The sequence below is a fragment of the Papaver somniferum genome, chromosome 11 (genome assembly GCF_003573695.1).
Source record: "Papaver somniferum cultivar HN1 chromosome 11, ASM357369v1, whole genome shotgun sequence".
Taxonomy (NCBI): domain Eukaryota; kingdom Viridiplantae; phylum Streptophyta; class Magnoliopsida; order Ranunculales; family Papaveraceae; genus Papaver; species Papaver somniferum.
This window is the reverse complement of record NC_039368.1, coordinates 104491992-104511758: the sequence shown is the minus strand read 5'-3', so window position 1 is coordinate 104511758 and position 19767 is coordinate 104491992. Positions and strand designations below refer to the sequence as shown.

The 19767-nt window shown below is 38.2% G+C and overlaps 2 protein-coding genes across 4 annotated transcripts; one reads left to right on the top strand and one right to left on the bottom strand.

The window, feature by feature from the left end:
- The first annotated feature begins 36 nt into the window (after nucleotides 1-36).
- Nucleotides 37-2207, top strand: LOC113322847 (prefoldin subunit 6-like). The gene is made up of 6 exons (XM_026571014.1): nucleotides 37-156; nucleotides 558-647; nucleotides 816-886; nucleotides 1011-1135; nucleotides 1303-1363; nucleotides 1923-2207. The coding sequence occupies exons 2-6, from the start codon at nucleotides 569-571 to the stop codon at nucleotides 1977-1979; spliced, it is 393 nt and encodes a 130-aa protein (XP_026426799.1). The 5' UTR covers nucleotides 37-156; nucleotides 558-568; the 3' UTR covers nucleotides 1980-2207.
- A 369-nt stretch (nucleotides 2208-2576) lies between these two features.
- Nucleotides 2577-6891, bottom strand: LOC113322844 (BEL1-like homeodomain protein 1). 3 transcript variants are annotated; one of them, XM_026571009.1, is made up of 6 exons: nucleotides 6629-6891; nucleotides 5907-5983; nucleotides 4759-5812; nucleotides 4125-4501; nucleotides 3982-4042; nucleotides 2577-3876 (listed from the first exon to the last, which is right to left on the bottom strand). In XM_026571009.1, exons 3-6 carry the CDS (start codon nucleotides 5680-5682, stop codon nucleotides 3037-3039), a joined length of 2202 nt encoding a protein of 733 aa, XP_026426794.1. In that variant the 5' UTR covers nucleotides 5683-5812; nucleotides 5907-5983; nucleotides 6629-6891; the 3' UTR covers nucleotides 2577-3036. The 3 variants fall into 3 exon arrangements, with proteins under 3 accessions (XP_026426794.1, XP_026426796.1, XP_026426795.1); XM_026571011.1 differs by lacking the exon at nucleotides 6629-6891 and adding an exon at nucleotides 6427-6577; XM_026571010.1 differs by lacking the exon at nucleotides 6629-6891 and adding an exon at nucleotides 6331-6400.
- Nucleotides 6892-19767: the final 12876 nt, after the last annotated feature.

Genomic DNA, 19767 nt, shown 5'->3' with positions numbered 1-19767 from the left:
ACTAGAGCTGAATCGTAAATCATATTGACGTTTATACCCTTTTATACTTTCCTGGAGTAAAAACTTTCAAGGAGCTTCAAGCCTTTGATTTTCCCCCATTCTGAAACCCTACAAAGAGACGCAGAATCAGATCATAATCTCAAGACAAAAGCACAGGTTTGTATCTCTCTTATCTCTCTTGTAACTCTAAATATAACCCTAAACCCCACTGCTGCTGAGATTCAAACCTCAAATTCCCACTAGGGTTTTCTTGTCGAATATGTGTTACTCATGAATTGTGAATTTGATCCAGGGGATGCTATTTTATTAGTTTGTTAGTGTTGATTAGAGGAATGCGTTTTGATTCGTCGGAGATATGTTGCATTGAATTTTCACTTTCTGCTACTGGTTCTTATATGTTTATTATTAAAACTAGGAACTCTATGAATCCGATACTTTTGAGTAAACAGTTTCTATGATGATTACCACTTCTGTTTTGCAATTGAAAACATATTATCAGACAAATTGCTAGTACCCTACTTAGGATTAATGTGCAACTCTTTATTTTGCCTTACCAGCCAAGAGAGAAATGAGTTCCGCTTCTGCACTCCGGGAATTACAGCGAGATCTTGAAAATAAAGCCAATGATCTTAGCAAACTTCAAAAAGGTTGGTTTCTGTAGCAATTTATTTGGTGTTATCTAAACACCCTAATAGAATGTTTGGTTCAAGTTATTGAATCCGATTCCTGGTTACTGGATTACTTCATAAGTTATTATACATGCTTTATCTCATTATTTTTTCTCAATTCTTAAAACACATTTGTACCTCTACCAGACATTGCAAAGAATCATCAAGTTAGAAAGAAGTACACAATCCAATTGGGCGAAAATGAGCTAGTCCTGAAGGTAAAGATATTTATCAGTTCCATACAATTTTATGTTTTTTCGACTTAAGAGTCTAAGGAATATGTTAACCCCACTTAATATAAACGTTACTAGGAATCTTAAACTTGTTGTTTTGCTGGTGTAGGAGTTGGATCTGTTGAATGAAGATGCTAATGTTTTCAAGTTGATTGGGCCAGTCCTAGTGAAACAGGATATGGCAGAGGCAAATGCTAACGTGCGTAAGAGAATTGAATATATTTCGGCCGAACTGTATGTATCTTTCATTGGATTTAGAATCTTGCTTCATTTATTTTTTATGTTGTATGTTTTTCAATTGCTAAGGGCTCTTTAAGAGTAAGGACTATTAGTCTAGTAAGTGGAGTTCAGATTCTAAGAGTATTTGATTCTCTCCTTTTGTTCCCTGCAATTGAATGTAGGAAGCGTCTTGATGCAACCGTTCGAGATTTAGAAGATAAACAAAACAGCAAGAAGGAAGCGGTTAGTATACCTTTTAATACTTTGCTTTGATTTGCTTCTTTGTACCAAATTTCTTGGGTGCATATCATTCTGATTTTTTGGTTCGCATAATTGAGGTTTGTTGCTAGCCAAATGACAAACGTTTGCCTTTGTTGAGCTTGAAAGTTAGAAGTAATAGCAGTCATTCTTGTAATATCCACAACCAAGACATTTTCTCTTGATCAGCTAGTATCGAATATATTCAAAACAATGTGTCGAAAAATTTGGGAAATTTGGAAGGAATTATATAAAAGAATTATGCTAAATAAGCAATTGCGTAGTTGTTTTGGTGAAATATTCTCCGAAGGGAAGCAAGAAGTACAGGACATAGACATAGTTGAAAACTAGTTATACCAACAATGTACGGTCACCCATTCTAATTCTTCTTTTCTCTAATTAGTATTCTTCTTCTCATATTCATTGTTTCTGCTTCTTCTTGCTTTTGTATTTCTTTATGCACTGGACCATTTCAGAAGGTTTGGATAAATTAGTAAATTCAATCCAAAAACCATGATTTGAGATGATTACTTTTGTTCTGCAGATCTATAAACTACAACAGAAAATTCAAGGCCTCCAGGCTGGAAAAGCACCTGCTTAATGTGAAAGTGGACTTGCGTGGAACTTTAGTCTCACTTTTTCCAAGTTATGGAAATTTCGGAGAAGTCTCAGTATTAGAATTAGAGGTTATCATTCATCCTGTACGTGTGTGCTGAATTTTGTAAGATGCGTCTCCCTTCGTGGCTAATCGACGTTGTAGTATCCTGAGGAAGATACTGAATGGATATATAAGTTTTTCTTTGTCAAATGATGAAGGTATTTTGAATCATTTCACGTTATTCCTTTATTGATTTTCTCACTATTTCATTTGCAACGTATACCAATGGAGCCCACTAGGAATGAAGATCCAAGGAATTGTACATCAATTAATCAGTTAGGTTCATTTGATCGCATCAATGGTTTCTAACAGCGACATTTTAAGTAAAGTCCAGATCTTCGGAAAAAAGTGACTGATGTTTAGTACGTAATGGAATCTGCTCTTCTTTTGTGTACGTTTTTGTTTTGATTGCTAGAAACGTCTACGATGTTCACTACGGGACACTACTAAGTCTACCAGATTAAGAAAGGCACCCATGAACCTGCGTGGTCGCTGTATTTTCTTACAGAGAATGGAGAATATGCAGGGAGTACACAGAAAACAGAAAAAATACCAGCACTGATCGACTAGTTCTACAAAATTTATATTACATATATTTGTATAACAAGCTTGTTCAGATATGCATCATCATCATTATTATGATTTATATATCTTCTATATAAATGTAGCTATGTTTTTCATGGGTATGAAAAATCAAACTATAATATACAATCTTCGATCTATTCTTCACCATTTAACCTTGTAAACTTATCAACTCCTAATACAAACGACGATTCTAAACTTGTATAAACCCTGTATGACAAGCCAGCCCCTTTTTCCTTTTATACACTAATCCTAACACCAGTAACAGCACAACACGTATTTCGTTTCCTGCTAATGCAGGAATGAAGAATTCACGAAAGGATGTGATTATGGAACCAGATAATTTTGTCTCTCTAGCTTCAGCAATGGCTAGCTAGATTGAATCACCTAAATCCTACATGTTCTTACCTCATCTTAATCAGGCCACAAAGTCTGGTAGTAGCTGGGCGGCAAACCTTTTTCTGTTCTGCATGTTCAGGTTCTCATAAGCCGTTGTAGAGTGAGAAGGTGGTGAAGTCCCGCAGTAGTCATTTGGTTCGTTATTGCCAATCTCGAGCCTCCTTCCTAATTGAACATTTTGGTTTGTGAGATAATTCTGTTGCGCACTCGACATAGAGAGGCTTTCACAGTGTGGAAGGCCTAATGTAAGAGAAACTCCATTGGAGTATCTAGGTGCAAACTGTTCAGGATCAAACCTTCCCATCTCTCCCATTTGGTGATGATAAGCACCGAATGCTCCTCCATGATTCGCTGCTTCTGTTATCAGTGAATAACCATCTCTGTTTAGCCTTTCGTTTCCGAAATTCATGCAGAGTTCTCTGTTTGTTTCTCCGGATGGCTTCATTTCCATATCCATTGGTTGAACGGTATTTTGAGGATTTTGCAACTCGGTGTTCCGTGATTTCTTGGGATATCCCTGCACCGTCCCTTCTGCATTTGATGAACCTAAAAAGAATCCAGCCTGGGCATGTAAACTTTCTTCCATGGTCGAAGCAGGGATCGATAAATTAGAAACTGCAGTGTGAGGAACACTCGAGTCTGTGGGTTTATCTTGTTTAGAACCAAAGCCTTTAGTTTGGTCTGAACTGCGCGGACTGTTTTCCGTAGACTTTGAACCTGATTCGTCGTTGGTCAATTTGTTCTTCCCTGTTTTGTCCTCCAATCCGTTCTGTTCTCGGTCCTTCACTTCTTCCATGTACATTTCTTCAACCATTGGCTTCCAGAGACGCACACGGGCATTAATGAACCAATTTGATACCTGCATCATTAAGAATTGAAATTTATTTGAGCCGAATTTCCGATAATTCTGAGAGAACAAAAGAAAAGGAAAACATAGAAACCCATGAATTTATTCATTAATTACCTGGCTCCTAGTAAGCCCTGTCTGCTTTGCAAGCATGACCTTGTCCGAGTCCTTGGGATATCTGCAATTCAAATTTGGACATTCAGTATAGAAAAGAGTTAAAAATAAGCGAATCGAAAGGGATGAAATAAAGGTCTACTTACGGGTGCAGAAAATGTTCAAAGAGCCAAGCACGAAGAATGGAAACTGATCTCTCTGGCAACCCTCTCTGCGGCCTCCAAGCATTGTGCTGTATCATTCCAAGCTGTTGAAGTGCCCGTTGCTGTCGAAGTTGGTGATCAACAAATCTAAGTCTTGAACCTTCAACTTTCCCTCCACCGAAATTATCTTCTTCCCCCAAACTCTTGCTTGCTGCTCGGATTTGTGTCGATATGGCATCTTTTAGACAGCGGAATTGCTTGGAGATGGTTTGTAAAGCTAAAGCTGTATATGTTTTCGCTGAACCAAATCCCGCTGCTTGTTCAAATGAATTGACTACGATTTGCATCTGGTGATGATACTGCCTATATCTTTGTTCTACCTGAAAATCCCACTCAAAATAAAACACTTTTGGAAAAAACAAACGCTTGACGGAAACTTGTAGCCAAATTTCTCCAAAGATCTTACGTAATACAAAATTGACAGAGACCCAGATACCTATACTTTTTGCGAAATAATTTGCTTATAAATCTCTTCTTTTGCCTAAAACAGTTGTTTTTTAAAAGGGTTTCGCTTTCACAAGATCAAACATGTAGCGAAAACGATATCTATGAAAGTGTACTCAATATTTATATTTACCTCATCAAGCATGGAAACAAGCTTAGCTTTCTTCATTTGAAATTCTTGTCTTTCAGCTGTTGTAAGGTCTGATATTTTTCTCATACTACTTGATTCACCACCACCACCACCACCACCACCACCACCCATTGAAGAACCTTCACCACCAGTCATAGAAGTACTTGACTCTCCTCTACTTATCTTAACCTGACTTTTACTTCCTTTTGATAATTCAGTCTTGATTCCGTTACCAACATTAGCAACTTCATCTAAAAGTTGTTGTGCAGCTTTCAAATATTTAGAACCCATCAGAACACTTTGTATATTTGAAGTTCCATTAGAAACACCTGAAGCAGAAGGAGAAGAACCACCGGAAGCTCTAACCTCATCAACACCACCGGCACCACTAGTTGGAGTTATAACTGATGCGGGTGGGATATTATTAGTTTCCGTACGATGATAATTTGCGAAACCAGTTGGTTGTTGTGGTGATAGACTCAATGATAGGCCTTGCTGAGATGATGACGGTGGAATCATCGATGATCTTCTGATACCAAGTTGTGATGTATAATCTGTAACATCGATTGATGAAGTATTTCCTGTTGCTGAATTATTGTTATTATTATTCATTTGTTGTTCGATGGATGACCATAAATTGTACTGGACACGTGGAACAAACCCATGTAGAGATGGATCTTGAGATGTTGTTGCAGATGGAGTTGGTTGAAGAGGAACTCCAACAAAATGATGACCCTGAGTTTGGTTTTGTGATAAATTGGCTTGATTTATTGAATTCCCATTCGGATTTAAGAAAACTGCCATGTTTCCTCCTGGTTGCTGATGATGAGGTGTGTCAGAATATCCAACGTAACCAGGGTTCATCAGATACAGTGTCTGTAATCCATCATTTTGAATTTCCGAATTTCCATGAAAATACGTCGCCATCGAAGGATCAAATGTTTTTTTCTCTTAATTATATTACACGGGGGATGAGTGCCCCTTAGCGCTTACGCCCTCTCAAGAAGTAGAGGTGACTTCTCCGACAGAAAACTATTCACAGCCAATCCGACTAAACCTGAAATTTTTCCTCAATTAATCTTCAGATATTCAGTAAATTTATACTACAATTAATTTTCTGAATTCTAACCAATGATATGAAATTGAACTACCTATGAGTTAGATCTTAATTCAGCCCACCACTTCTTCTTACACCGATTGTTGATGTTGCAGCTGCTCCAGAGAAATCCTGAAAGAAAGTGAAAGTAAGAAAGGCGAAACATTGAAATGATTGGCGAGCGAGGAGGATCTGCAACATTTTAATCACTCAGACTTATATATCACATAATCAACGAAGCCCATAAATTCTTTTTCACAATATTATATTTATATGTAGAGACAAAGAGAGACAACATAGAATTGATTAATAATATATATATTTCAAGCAGTGGAAAGGGGGAAATAAAAAAAAAATTATGAGCGAGTGATAGCTTCTCTCAGCAGGAGTAGCAGTGTGATGGGAAATCTAGTCTGCACGTGTTTCATCGTCTGAAAATTTCATTCATCAAAACAAAAAGAGAAGCCGATTTTACTCACAGTATGGCACAAAGCCCATGAAAGATCTTTTGCAAGGACCATTTGATTAATTACTAAAATACAAAGAAAAATAATCTTATAGCCTAGATCTCTTACTAGGAAATAATAGTATCAGAAATTCCCATTTCTCATCATAATAATCAGGTTGATCTTCTTTTTAATTTATGAGTATACTTCTATCTCCATCAAAATAATTAACAATATTAAATAAACAAAACAAAACAAATAAATAAATAAATAGAAATAGTAGGAGTAAGTAGTAGTGAGTGTTGAGTGATGATCAATTTTGGGGTATTACCTATTTGGTTTTTAAGAGGAGAGTGTGGGGGGTGGAGCTTTTGTCAGAGAAACAATTCCTGCAACTCTTTCTTTCTTTCTTTCTTGATTTCTCTCTTTCTTACTCAAATGGGAAATGAAATAAAGAGGAGACATGGAAGTTAAAAAGTCTTTTATAAAAAAGATACCCATCTTTAATTCTCATTTTTATTTATTTTATCTATTATTAATTAAACACTTATTATTATTACTATTATATTATTTTCTAGTCTCTAGTATGAGAAACTTAGAACCCCATAAATTAGTTTTGGTTTTGTGTGGGTGAGAACGTGAGATACAAAGCTGTGAAGTGCTTAAGTTAGTTGTGAAGTTGTTATCTCAATCTCATCTCTTTCTTTGAATCCATCAATCTCTGTTATAGGAGTACCTGCGAATAGATCAAAACAAGGGAACTTGGCTGATTTGACTCAATCTCTATCCTTATCAAAATCATTTGATGCAGAGAAGAAGAAAGAAATGAGATAAAAGATCCGAAAGAGAGAGGTGTGAAATGAAAACCCTTTATCTTTTGCAAGTGGGGACGACGAACAGAGAAAGAAAACTGAGAGATGAAAAACGAGGAAATGTCTACTTCCATCTACTAAATTTAATGGAATTATTACTTTCTTTCTTTCTTTTTCATTAAATGATAACTTTTCTTTTTTCTTTTGTTTTTGTTATTTTTTGTGGTTGGATTCTTGAGTTTGAAAGATAAAGCTGTTGATTTGAAATAATACTAAGTAACACACTCAACCAACACCACATCGACATCAACTTTACAAATTCAAAGATGATTTACTAGAAGAAAATATCTGTTTTCGGAACATATCGAGAAATTTACCGTTTACATCGGTACATGGACACGTAGGTAAGAAAGAGTGATGGTAAGTGATGAGGGTGCTGGACCCCTCTCTGGAAAGACTAGCTACATGACTCACGTGGGTGATCTTCTTCTACATTTAGGCTTAGTCTTATGGGAGAGTTTGGAAACTGCTAGATTGGCCATCCACGTCAGTTTGGGCGACCACCTAAGTCTTATGTGCTAGATATCTAGTTGCGAGATTGGCCATACACGTCATCAGGGAGCGCCGAACCATTCGGCGTTTTGGGCACTTTTTCTTAGCGCCGAACGGTTCGGCGCTTTAAATCTCAGCCGTTAGATTTTCTTAACGCCGAACCATTCAGCGTTTTGGACACTTTTTGAGCGCCGAACCATTCGGCGTTTCTATCTCGCTGCTAGTGAAACTGCGAGCAAATGATAGGAGAGAGAAGTAACCAGATTGAGTGTTAACTCTTTTCCAACGTTTTTTTCACATTTTGCTACGCATTTTGGCCAATCTCTCCAGCCAATCTCTCCCATAAGACTTAGCCTTAATACGAACTATAATAGTAGATGTCACTGCATTATATGGAAATTCATTAAGTGATGATATCAGTAATCTCAGTTTGAAATTTGTCAGCATCAAATTCTTTAACGATAAGTAACGATAAAGAAAAAGGTAACAAAGTCGTTCATGAATCAATATTCAGAGTTTTTTTTATCAGCGACTAACGAGTTAATTTTTGTTCAGTTTTTCATTTGATTTCTGAATCAATATTCAAATATCATCGGTATAGAACTCGAATGATTGATATCAGTACATAAGTTTTGATTATCATTTTACTAGAAAGGCATCAGTATTAGTGTTTTACTTTTTTTTTTTTTTTTTTTTTTTTTTTTGTGTGACATATACTACTACTAGTCGTACCGATAAGTGCAACATTTACAAAGTCGTTGGCCCTGATAAGTAGCAAACTCGATGCAAGAAAAATAGTCTTCCTACTTAGTAGAGGTGCATGGACATGGAAAAGACTTTCTCTTGGACATGGACACGCCATAGAGTGCGCGCATTCATCCTCGCACTAACTAGTCAAAAGTAAAAGATTATTTAGAAAGAAATTAACGTCGACGTCAATGAAATCCATAACCAATATTTTATCGTCAAAACCAGAATCTAGACCCTTTTCTTCTTTTGCCTCTCTTTCGCAATGCTATTAATATCTATACAGCGTATATTATCAACTCCTCTTAGATATGTAAACTTGTTTTTGTTATTATTGCTTTCTTACTCCACTACTAGCAACAAATTCCACTTTCAATAACTTTTCTATGGAGAAAGACCAAACTCAACAGTAGTATTAAAGTTGCCTAAATTTCTTCTTTATGCATTAAATACTGTTTCTAGAGATTAAAAGCTAATTTGGTTTTAGTGTTGCCCTAAACATGATTAAATGTCAGTGGATTAATAATGACAATTTATATTCATGTAGTAGAAATATAACACACAAATACAATATTATTGTCAGCAATAGTGTTGATTCATTGTACTTGAAGTCATGCATGCAAAACTTCAATTAAATAACATCAACTAATTCCTTGTAGATTTTTTATGTTGGGAAAAGTTCATTACAAAAGAGAGCTGTATAGATTTAGTTTCCCAATCAATCTCAATCTCCAGAATATAGGATTATCTTTTACTGGTGATGATAGATAGAATAAACAATTTGATAGAAAGGAAAAGAAAACATTATGGACCTATGTTTGGAGATTCGACCATTGCAAGGGGAAGCCATTAGTTTGGCGAGACCATTTATGTTTCTACGATTTCTGGTTGTAATCAAACATCTATACTATATACAAAGAAAAGCTGTTAGTTGGGTGAGATTTTTCATGTCTTCTGTTCTGTTCCTCTGGAGTCTGGACTACAAGAAAAGGAAATCTAAAGGGTGAAACTATAATGCTAAAATGTCACACATGCAAATGCACCTCGCAGTTTTTCTGCACAATTATGACCTGGTAGTAACGTAGTTTAGTGAATAAAGCTTCATCAACGATCATTTTGGTTTTGGTTCTAAAATGATGGCAGACAGTTTGTACGTAATTGCAAGAAAAGGAAATCTAAAGGGTGAAACTATCATGTTAAAGTGTCAGCACCTGCAAATGCACCTCGCAGTTTTTTTGCGCAACTACGACCTGGAAGTAACGTGGTCCAGTGAATAAAGCTTCACCTACGATCACTTAGCCTTATAAGTTTGCATCTATGCAAACAGTAACACTCCAATGAGTTGTGCCAAACCCTAATTTGGGTCACGCCAAGAGCATGCACGAGCCATGTTGGCGATGCTTCCATGCATCTGGATACCAAACGTAGGGTTGCAACAATAAACGACTACCCCTCTTTCTGAGATGCAAATATCAGCCGTACAAGCTTTCCACCAAACCAAACGATTTGTGGCAACCTCTTAGCTTCGATGCCAAAATTTCGCGGTTTGCGCCAAACCCTAATTTGGCCCCACCAAGAGCATGCACGATCCATGTCGGCCATGCCGCTGGCTATCAAACGGAGGGTTGCAACAATCAACGACTACCCCTCCTCCTGAGACATAAATCTCATCCGTACAAGCTTGCCGGCAAACCACACGACTTGTGGAAACCCTTTGGCTACGCTGCCAACTCTTTGGTCATGACACCCTGATTGGCCAAGCCAAGAGCATGCGCAAGCCATGCCAGCACCGTGGCCACGACACTGGCTAACAACGAAAGGTATCCACAATCAACAACTACCCTTTCTCTCAAGATGCAAAATCTCGGCCGTCGAAGGTCGTCATCGAACCGGCAAGCCTCTCAATTTTAACTTGCCAAACAATAGCAACATGCTACACGTTTTCCATGAAAACACTAGAGACATCAAGACATGTCACAAACTGGGGGATGCTCATCAGGGTATTGGTCTGGCGGTTTACAGCAATGCGGCGTGCAGTACGCCCGTTATAAGAAAGTGTCATAAGAGTAAGGCGGTTAGTAATGACAGGAAATAATGGTGAAATGTATCCTTCATTATGGAAACATCAATTCCATGCGTTACCCGTTACCATTCTCTTCCATTACTCAACTGTTTCCACTTCTTACGAGGCCAGGGTACATTTTGTTGCGACTTGTAAAAATAGGTCTCACCTATTTCCACCAAACAACAAGTTTTTGGGTCAGGAGAATACAAGACTCAGAAATCACCTGTTAGCTTTCCACGTTGCTAGCATTTCACTTTCTGATACAAGTCGTAAAATAACCACTCTTCCAGAATCAACAATTCTGGTCTTAACACTCTCTTCGCTTCCCTCCCCAAGACCAACTATTCTGGTCTTAACACTCTCTTCACTTTGTGACCGAAACAAGTCTGGATCAGCCATTTCTTGGTTTAGGCCGGATTTGTACATATTGATCTCTCGAATCTAAAGTACTCCCGTGCAGTACATTGTTTAGGGTTTAGACTCGTTTCTCACCCATACACGAAATTACCAAAATCAGCAGAAACCGTTTTCACCCTCAAACAATTGGCGACCTCGATGGGAGATCGATCTCTCGGTTGCAATATCGATTTCTAATTTCTAGTTTCACCTTTCAATTCCAATTTCAACATGGTAGAACTCAGATCCGGGTCAGCAACAAGCCCTGAGAACACCAACGCGGAACCCGTCCCAAGTACTAACACTCCTTCTGGTAACATCAATACGCCACATACTAATCCCAGCAGCACGGAAAGCGCTCCTTCAGGTGTTACACCACCAATCACCACGGCCAGAGATGTTGCCGCCCCTAATGTTTCTACTCAGCCTTCTAATCCGAGCAACACGGAAAGCGCTCCTTCAGGTGTTACACCACCAGTCACCAGGGCCAGAGCTGCTGCTACCGACCCTAATATTTCGTCGAGTATGACACCTCCAGTTACTCCGCCATCAGGACGAGAAACCGGAGAAGCCAGAGGAAGCCAACCCCATATCACCATCGTTGATTTGATGGAAAGACAGGAAGTTCTTGCTAGAGCCCAGACGGACATGGCTTCGACTCAGAAAGAGGTACTTATCTTTCTCAAGACCCTAACGGAGCGGCTACCACATGAGTCGCGACATCCAGAGTCGATGAGGAACACCTCTAATACCCCTGGCGCCGGCACCTCAGCAGGGCATACCTTTGGAGATGAAGAAACTCGCGCCAGAACTCCATTGGAGAGAAAGCAACTGTCCAATTTTTTCACGTGAGAAGATTTGGAGCAACTTCTTCAGAATCGACCAAAAGTGATGATATAGACATGCATCAGCATCAACTCCCTTACCCGCCTGAAATACAAAGAATTCCTCTTCCAAGAGGATACTCTTCTCCTCAATTCACTTTATACGACGATACCGATAATGCACGTGAAAATATCTCTCGATTCCTGGAGTCCCTAGGCGAACACGAATACAATCACGTTCTCCGTCTGACGGAGATTTCGAAGTCGCTTACCGGAAGAGCATACACATGTTACAACATCATCCCCAACTGGGGTGACATGGTTACGGCTTTCTACAAGAAGTACTTCTTTGTGTCTGAGCAAGTTACTTTCTCGGATCTAGGAAGGATGCTCCAACGAGATAACGAGAATCTAAATGATTTTTTCAAGAGATTCAGGGTTCAAGCGCTAGACTGTCACGACCCAAACGTGACCAAACAACAATTAGTAAATTCCTGCATCAACGATATGGCTCCAATCTATCGTGCCTTACTAGAGAACCTGCGGTTCCAAACACTCTATGAACTCCATGAGGCAGCCAAACGATCGGCCACAATAGCACCAGCGTTGTTAGAGAGAACCAGGCCAACTAGAGGCGAAACGCATGTGAAACTCGAGGAAGTAGACGTCTCGAAAACAAGTAATACAACGCCGGCCCCTCCTCTGTCAGCGTAATAGACGAAGGAGGAAAAAGAAAGGCCCCAGCGGCAGACCAACAGCCTAAGCACATGGCACCAGCACGACGGACGGCTCCGCCACGGAGGGATGCCGCCAAGGCTCCCATGCTTCATCACGAAGATGAAGAAGATGTCCTAGATTTCCCGTTCCCGATCGAGGAGGTGATCGAACTCTTAGAGGCATTGATCCAGGATGATGTCATAAGACTACCACCTCCCAGGAGCCCACCGATCGAAGCCGAGATGGCAAACTGATGTGATTTGTAGATAGTGGTAAAAAGTGATTCGATTCTCGAACTTGTGAAGGATAACTTTAGACTTAAATTCAAAACTAAATAGAAAAATCGCTAATAATTATAACAAACACCGACAAAGTTGGTATCAATATTAAAAGAACACTGAGGCTAAGATTCCACTATTTTCCAAGTTCAAAGTGATTTGGTCCAAATATTTATATTCATGCAATTTTATCGTTTAATTTGATTCTAAAATATTGCAACTAATAGATTTTCAAAAGTAATAATTGTAAATACCAAGTATGAAGCATCAAGAGTCTATAAACTAAGCATACTCCATCAAAATAGATCACAATCACTCAAATAAAAATCATATTCAATAATAGTTCAAGGAAAATAATCATAATAATAATTGCAATAAATTAAATAAAATAGATTGTACCGCTTTTTGTTGGAAAAATAGCTTCCTCTATCGCCTCAGCAATGGGGTTTATCTCCTCATATTATTCACGTTCTCAAAGTAGGTGTTTATAGCTCAAAAGTGTGAAAAACAAGAGAAAACTAATAATGCAGACAGTTTGCAACGCTAGAAAGGCGTTACAAACAGGCTGTTACAATGGGTTTTGAACTGTTACAGAGAAAAGATGACAAGCTTGTGATATATGAGATCTGTTGAACAACGATATTTCTGTTGTGTTGTTTGAATAAGACTTCCTCTGCGACTGTCCTGCTCTGTCCAATGTTCTTCAGCTTCGCTTCTTTACCAGCAACAGGTGAATATTCCTGCAACTTCACCTACGCTTCTCTGCTCCGATTCTATCGACCCCCAAACTCTAGACACCCTTTATGAACTCCCAGCAGCTCTTATATACACCTCTCGACCAGTAAAATCTCACATGAATCTTTTGTTTCTTCCCTTCTTTTCTTCGATGCCAAGTTGCGATTAATCTTGTCCAAGTTTTGTTTTGTTTACGAGTCTTTTAGTCAAATCTTACGTCCCAGAATCTCTTAAGGATAAAACCAAATCAACACAGTTCTCTATTCTTTTAACGTAACTTCCAAATATAAAACCAATTCCCCTGTTTTGAAAGATATCCTTCCCTGTTTTACTTTCACGACTTTACCGAATTTGAGAACTTTACCATTCCTGTTTGGATTAAACATGCCGTTAGGTATCGAATCCCGTCAATCTCTCCCATTAAATCTCTTCCTCTATATCTTCCCAGAAAAGCCGAGAAAATTTCTCGTCCCTTGTTATGTCGAGAATTGGTTACCCAGCCCAATTAGATGGACTCAAACGCCTGTACCTTCCCTGTTTGTTGTTAATAGGCCCAAAGAAATAAAAATCCACGATTAAGTCTCAATAAAACTTGTCCGAATTTGATGAAGAAAGTTCCGCAGGCGGATGGATATTTTTCCCGGGAAAATAGTCATTTGGTCCTTTTTTAGGTGGGCCCATGTATGTTTAGTCCTTTAGGAAAACGCCTTTACTGTTTGGTCCATAATTATTTAAAAATATTAAACTGATAAAAATACCCTTCCGTGTTAATTTTTACTTATTTTCTTGTAGCAGTTCATTCCAGAAATGAGGTCCATATAAAAACCTAAAAAAACAGAAATGAAATCCATATAAAAACCTTAAAAAAAACAGACTTCATTCCAGAAATGAAGTCCATATAAAAACCTAAAAAACAGACTTCATTCCAGAAATGAAGTCCATATAAAAACTTAAAAAAAAACAGACTTCATTCCAGAAATGAAGTCCATATAAAAACCTAAAAAACAGACTTCATTCCAGAAATGAAGTCCATATAAAAACCTAAAAAAACAGACTTCATTCTAGAATGAATTCCATATAAAAACCTAAAAAACAGACTTCATTCCAGAAATGAAGTCCATATAAAAAACCTAAAAAAACAGACTTCATTCCAGAAATGAAATCCATATAAAAACCTTAAAAGACAGACTTCATTCCAGAAATGAACTCCATATAAAAACATATACAAACCAGACTTCATTTTTGGAATGAACTCCATATAAAAACATCAGCAACATCATCTTCATCTTCTTCGACGTCTTCAACAGCAGCAACAAACATCATCATCACGAAAAAACATCAACAAATCATCATCAACACGAAATACATCAACAAATCGAGATTTCCAACACGAGCAACAAACATAAATCATCATCAACACGAAAAACATCAACAAATCGGGATCTTCAACACGAGCAGCAAACAAATATCTCATCATCTTTGTCTTCAACACCAGCAGAAACATTAAAAACGCATCTTTATCTTCATCTTCGTCTTCAACAGTAGCAAAGCAATCAAAAACGCATCTTCATCTTCGTCGTTTTCATAATATTTATACGATTCTTCGTCATCTTCATCTTCAACACCATCATCTTCATCAAAATCAAACACCAGCAGTAAAAACTGAGAAAGAAAATCAAGAACAGAGAAACTAGATCTGAAAAAATTAGGAGAGAGAAAACAAATCTGAAAATAAAGAGGAGAGAGAATGTAAATCTAAGAATGAGATATTTTTTTAGTGATTTTGTCTATATATGTGGCCCCAAAAGGGTATTTCTGCCACCACACAATGACATTTACATCATCCATGACATCATCCTAGGACCAAACCATAATTTTTAGGACCAAACTATAATATATTTTACCAAAAAGGACCAAACAGACAGTTAACTGGGTCAACTGGACTAGACTCTCTCTAATATATTATTTCTAGGACCTAATGGTATTTCTAGGACCTAAAAAATTATTTCTAGGACCTAATGGTATTTCTAGGACCTAAAAAATTTTCTTCTTTAAACGTGAAGAAGGTGAAGTGCCCTTACCGTAGTCTGGGGTGCCTTTAACATCTGTGGTGTAAATAGAATGTGGTTACCCATTATCAACTGGGTGACCCTTATCCATTTTAGGGGCGCCTTTAATAATTTTCTCCCACGAGCGCAAAAAACACTTTTCGAGCCAATTTCGCCGCAAAAGCTTATATCTCCAAAAACACCTACAAAGACATAAAAAGCCAAATAAATACAAAATTGAGCATTAAAAATACATAGAATTGAGATCATATCAGACACGAAAATGTGTCTACCAAATACCTCCAAACTTATTATTTGCTTGTTCTTGAGTAAATCAAAAATAAAATCCTAACTCACTGTCGCAGGCATCGTCGATTGCATTTAACGTATGCAATAAGCCTTTAAACCCCTAGGTGTCTCTAGTGGCGGAGTGTTGTCTCCGGAGGGCTTACCAGAGGTATACCCACAAAACCTTTATACTCCAGACCCTATCTATCTACACAGAACCTTGGAAGGCACTAAAGAATCTCCTTGGTTGGCATACTTACTGACTATAGGAGGAAGTACCCTGATGCGAAATTCCAATTGCTATACACGAGTTCGCACTCAAGCATACTAAAATTCATATAAAGTGACAGAGCTCTACTCAGATAGTCGCATCCAAACTCAGAATCAAACAAATCACATGGATAGATTAAGAAGATGGATATAGAAAAACATAGATGGTTTTGATGTTGACTAAGGTGAACGGTGTTTCTCATATCTGTCTAAAAGCCACTGCCATAATGAACCTATCCTAATGGACTGAGATACCGGTCTGACTAATATCAACACACTGGCATATACAAGGGTACCAGTGGTCGATAATCCTAACTCTAGGTCAACACAACTGGAATATACAAAGGTTCCAGTGGTCGACTTTATTGAATTTATTCCAGTTGGTTTGATGGTCTGGTCTCAATTTTTTTTTACGGCTATCTCAATCACTCTATTTCCCCCTAACAATGGTAACAACTTGAATCGTGAGCCCCACGTAATCACTTAGAGAAACATATTTTTAAAAAAAGAAAAAGAAAAAAAATAGAAGTGAAAAGGACTCAATGAGACATGGCGAAACTACCATGTTATTTCTAACACCTGAGCTCTGTGCTTTTATGAATAGATTCTTTAGATGTTTCCATCTAATCAGATTTGGTCCCTCAACTCCTACAACCAAAATGCTTCCATCCACTTAGATTGGGTAGTGCCATCCTTAATAAGGATAAATTTCTAGGTTCTGGAGTTTATTTATTGCAACGAAAAGGTAACAAAAAGTTCTACCCCACCCCCAAACTTAAATCTAACATTGTCCTCAATGTTTCTAATTAAAGAACAGTACCAAAAATATAAGTAACATGAGTAAATAGTAAAGAGAGAAGTCGGAAAGATAGTACCTGGGTGAAGTGTAACCAAAAACCTACAAAAATAATATACAACATACAAAATCGTCTCGATGGTCAATCAAGGTAAACAGGGTCCTCCAGAGGGACCTCCTCAACATCACCTGTAGGAAAAGGCTCTAAAAAGGGCTTCAATCGCTGCCCATTAACCTTCGAAGAACTACTACCATCTGGTGTCTCAATCTCAACAGTTCCATGAGAAAAAACAGTACGGACCATAAAAGGACCGGTCCATCGAGAGCGCAACTTCCCGGGGAATAGATGCAACCGAGTGTCATACAGAAGAACTTTTTGACCTGGAGAAAATGACTTTCGTAAAATATTCCTATCATGCACAAGTTTCATTTTGTTCTTATACTCCTTAGCACTATCGTATGCATCTCTACGAATCTCGTCCAACTCATTGAGCTGGAGCTTTCTTTGAGCTCCTTCCTTGTCAAGTGAAAAGTTTAAGTTCTTAACAGCCCAATAGGCTCGATGCTCTAACTCAACAGGCAGGTGACATGCCTTTCCAAACACTAAACGATAAGGTGACATTCCAATGGGTGTCTTAAACGCAGTACGGTAAGCCCATAAGGCATTAGTAAGCCTCGACGACCAGTCTTTCCTATTTGGATTAACTGTTTTTTCTAGAATACGTTTAATTTCCCTATTGGAAACCTCTACCTGACCACTAGTCTGAGGGTAATATGGGGTTGCTACTTTATGGGTAATACCGTATTGTTTCATTAAAAGAGCAAACGGTCTATTACAAAAGTGTGAACCTCCATCACTAATTATAGCTCGCGGCGTACCAAAACGTGTAAGTATATTCTCTTTCAAAAACTGGACTACGACCCTGTGGTCATTCGTTTTACACGGAACCGCCTCAACCCACTTAGACACATAGTCTACAGCGACAAGTATGTAAAGATAACCAAACGAAATAGGAAATGGACCCATAAAATCAATGCCCCACACATCAAAGACCTCAATCACTAAAATAGGGTTCAAAGGCATCATATTTCTACGGGAAATGGTTCCTAACTTCTGGCAACGCTCACAAGAAACACAATGACTATGGGAATCTTTAAACAACGAAGGCCAGTAAAATCCACACTGCAAAATCTTAGCAGCAGTCTTCTTAGCACTAAAATGACCCCCACATGCATGTTCATGACAAAAGGAGATAATACTAGACTGGTCACTCTCAGATACACATCTCCTAATAATCTGGTCCGGACAATACTTAAACAGATAAGGATCGTCCCAAAAGAAATGCTTAACCTCGGCTAAAAACCTAGAACGATCTTGCTTACCCCAATGTTGAGGCATTCGACCAGTAACAAGATAATTCACTATATTTGCATACCAAGGTGATTGGGAAACAGAGAACAATTGTTCATCAGGAAAACTATCCCTTATAGGAAGGGAATTATTAGGGGAACTAACAACTAGCCTAGACAAGTGGTCTGCTACTACACTCTGCACCCTTTTTGTCTCTAATGTCTGGACAAAATTCTTGTAACAAAAGGATCCATCTAATCAATCTAGGTTTGGTATCCTTCTTAGACAAAAGGTATTTCAAAGCAGCATGATCAGTATAGATTACGATCTTAGAACCTAATAAATAGGATCTAAACTTATCCAAGGCAAACACGATGGCTAGCAATTCCTTCTCGGTAGTTGTATAGTTCATTTGGGCATCATTCAGAGTTTTGCTAGCATAGTAAATCACATGGAGTAATTTGTTTTCTCGCTGACCTAGCACAACGCCTATAGCATAATCTGAAGCATCACACATAATTTCAAAGGGTAGGTTCCAGTTAGGTGCCTGGACTATCGGGGCAGTAGTGAGTAAAGTTTTAAGCTTATCAAAAGCCTTTAAGCAAATCATCAAAGACAAACTTAACATCTTTTGCAAGCAAATTGCAAAGAGGTCTAGAAATCAAGCTAAAATCCTTAATGAATCGACGGTAAAAACCTGCATGCCCTAAGAATGACCTAATATCTTTTACGGTTTTTGGGACCTGTAGAGTCTTAATAAGGTCAATTTTGGCTTTGTCTACCTCTATACCCTTTGAAGAAACGATGTGCCCTAAGACAATTCCTGATTCAACCATGAAATGGCATTTTTCCCAATTAAGCACTAAATTCTTTTCCTTACACCTAGTCAACACTAATGTCAAATGATGCAAGCACTCATCAAAAGATGAACCAAACACTGAAAAATCATCCATAAAGACCTCTAAAAACCGTTCTACCATATCAGAAAATATGCTCATCATACAACGCTGAAAAGTCGCAGGGGCATTACATAACCCGAAAGGCATGCGTCTATACGCAAAGGTACCAAAGGGACAGGTAAAAGTGGTTTTCTCTTGGTCTTCTGGGGCAATAACGATCTGATTATAACCGGAGTAGCCATCTAAGAAGCAATAGTGACTATGTCCAGCTAATCGCTCTAGCATTTGGTCGATAAAAGGAAGGGGAAAGTGATCCTTCCTTGTGACCTTGTTCAATTTCCTATAGTCAATACATACACACACCCATCCCGTGGTCACTCGGGTTGGGATTAATTCATTATTATCATTCTGGACTACAGTGATACCTGATTTCTTGGGGACAACCTGAACAGGGCTGACCCACTTACTGTCTGAAATTGGGTAAATAATACCCGCATCTAACAACTTAAGCACCTCTTTTCGAACTACCTCTTTCATGTTAGGGTTCAGTCGACGTTGCATCTCCCTAGAAGGTTTGGAGTCTTCCTCTAAATGAATCTGATGCATACACACAGTAGGACTTATACCCTTAATGTCTGCTATAGTCCACCCTAAAGCTTCCTTATTGTCTTGAAGTACTTTTACTAGCTACT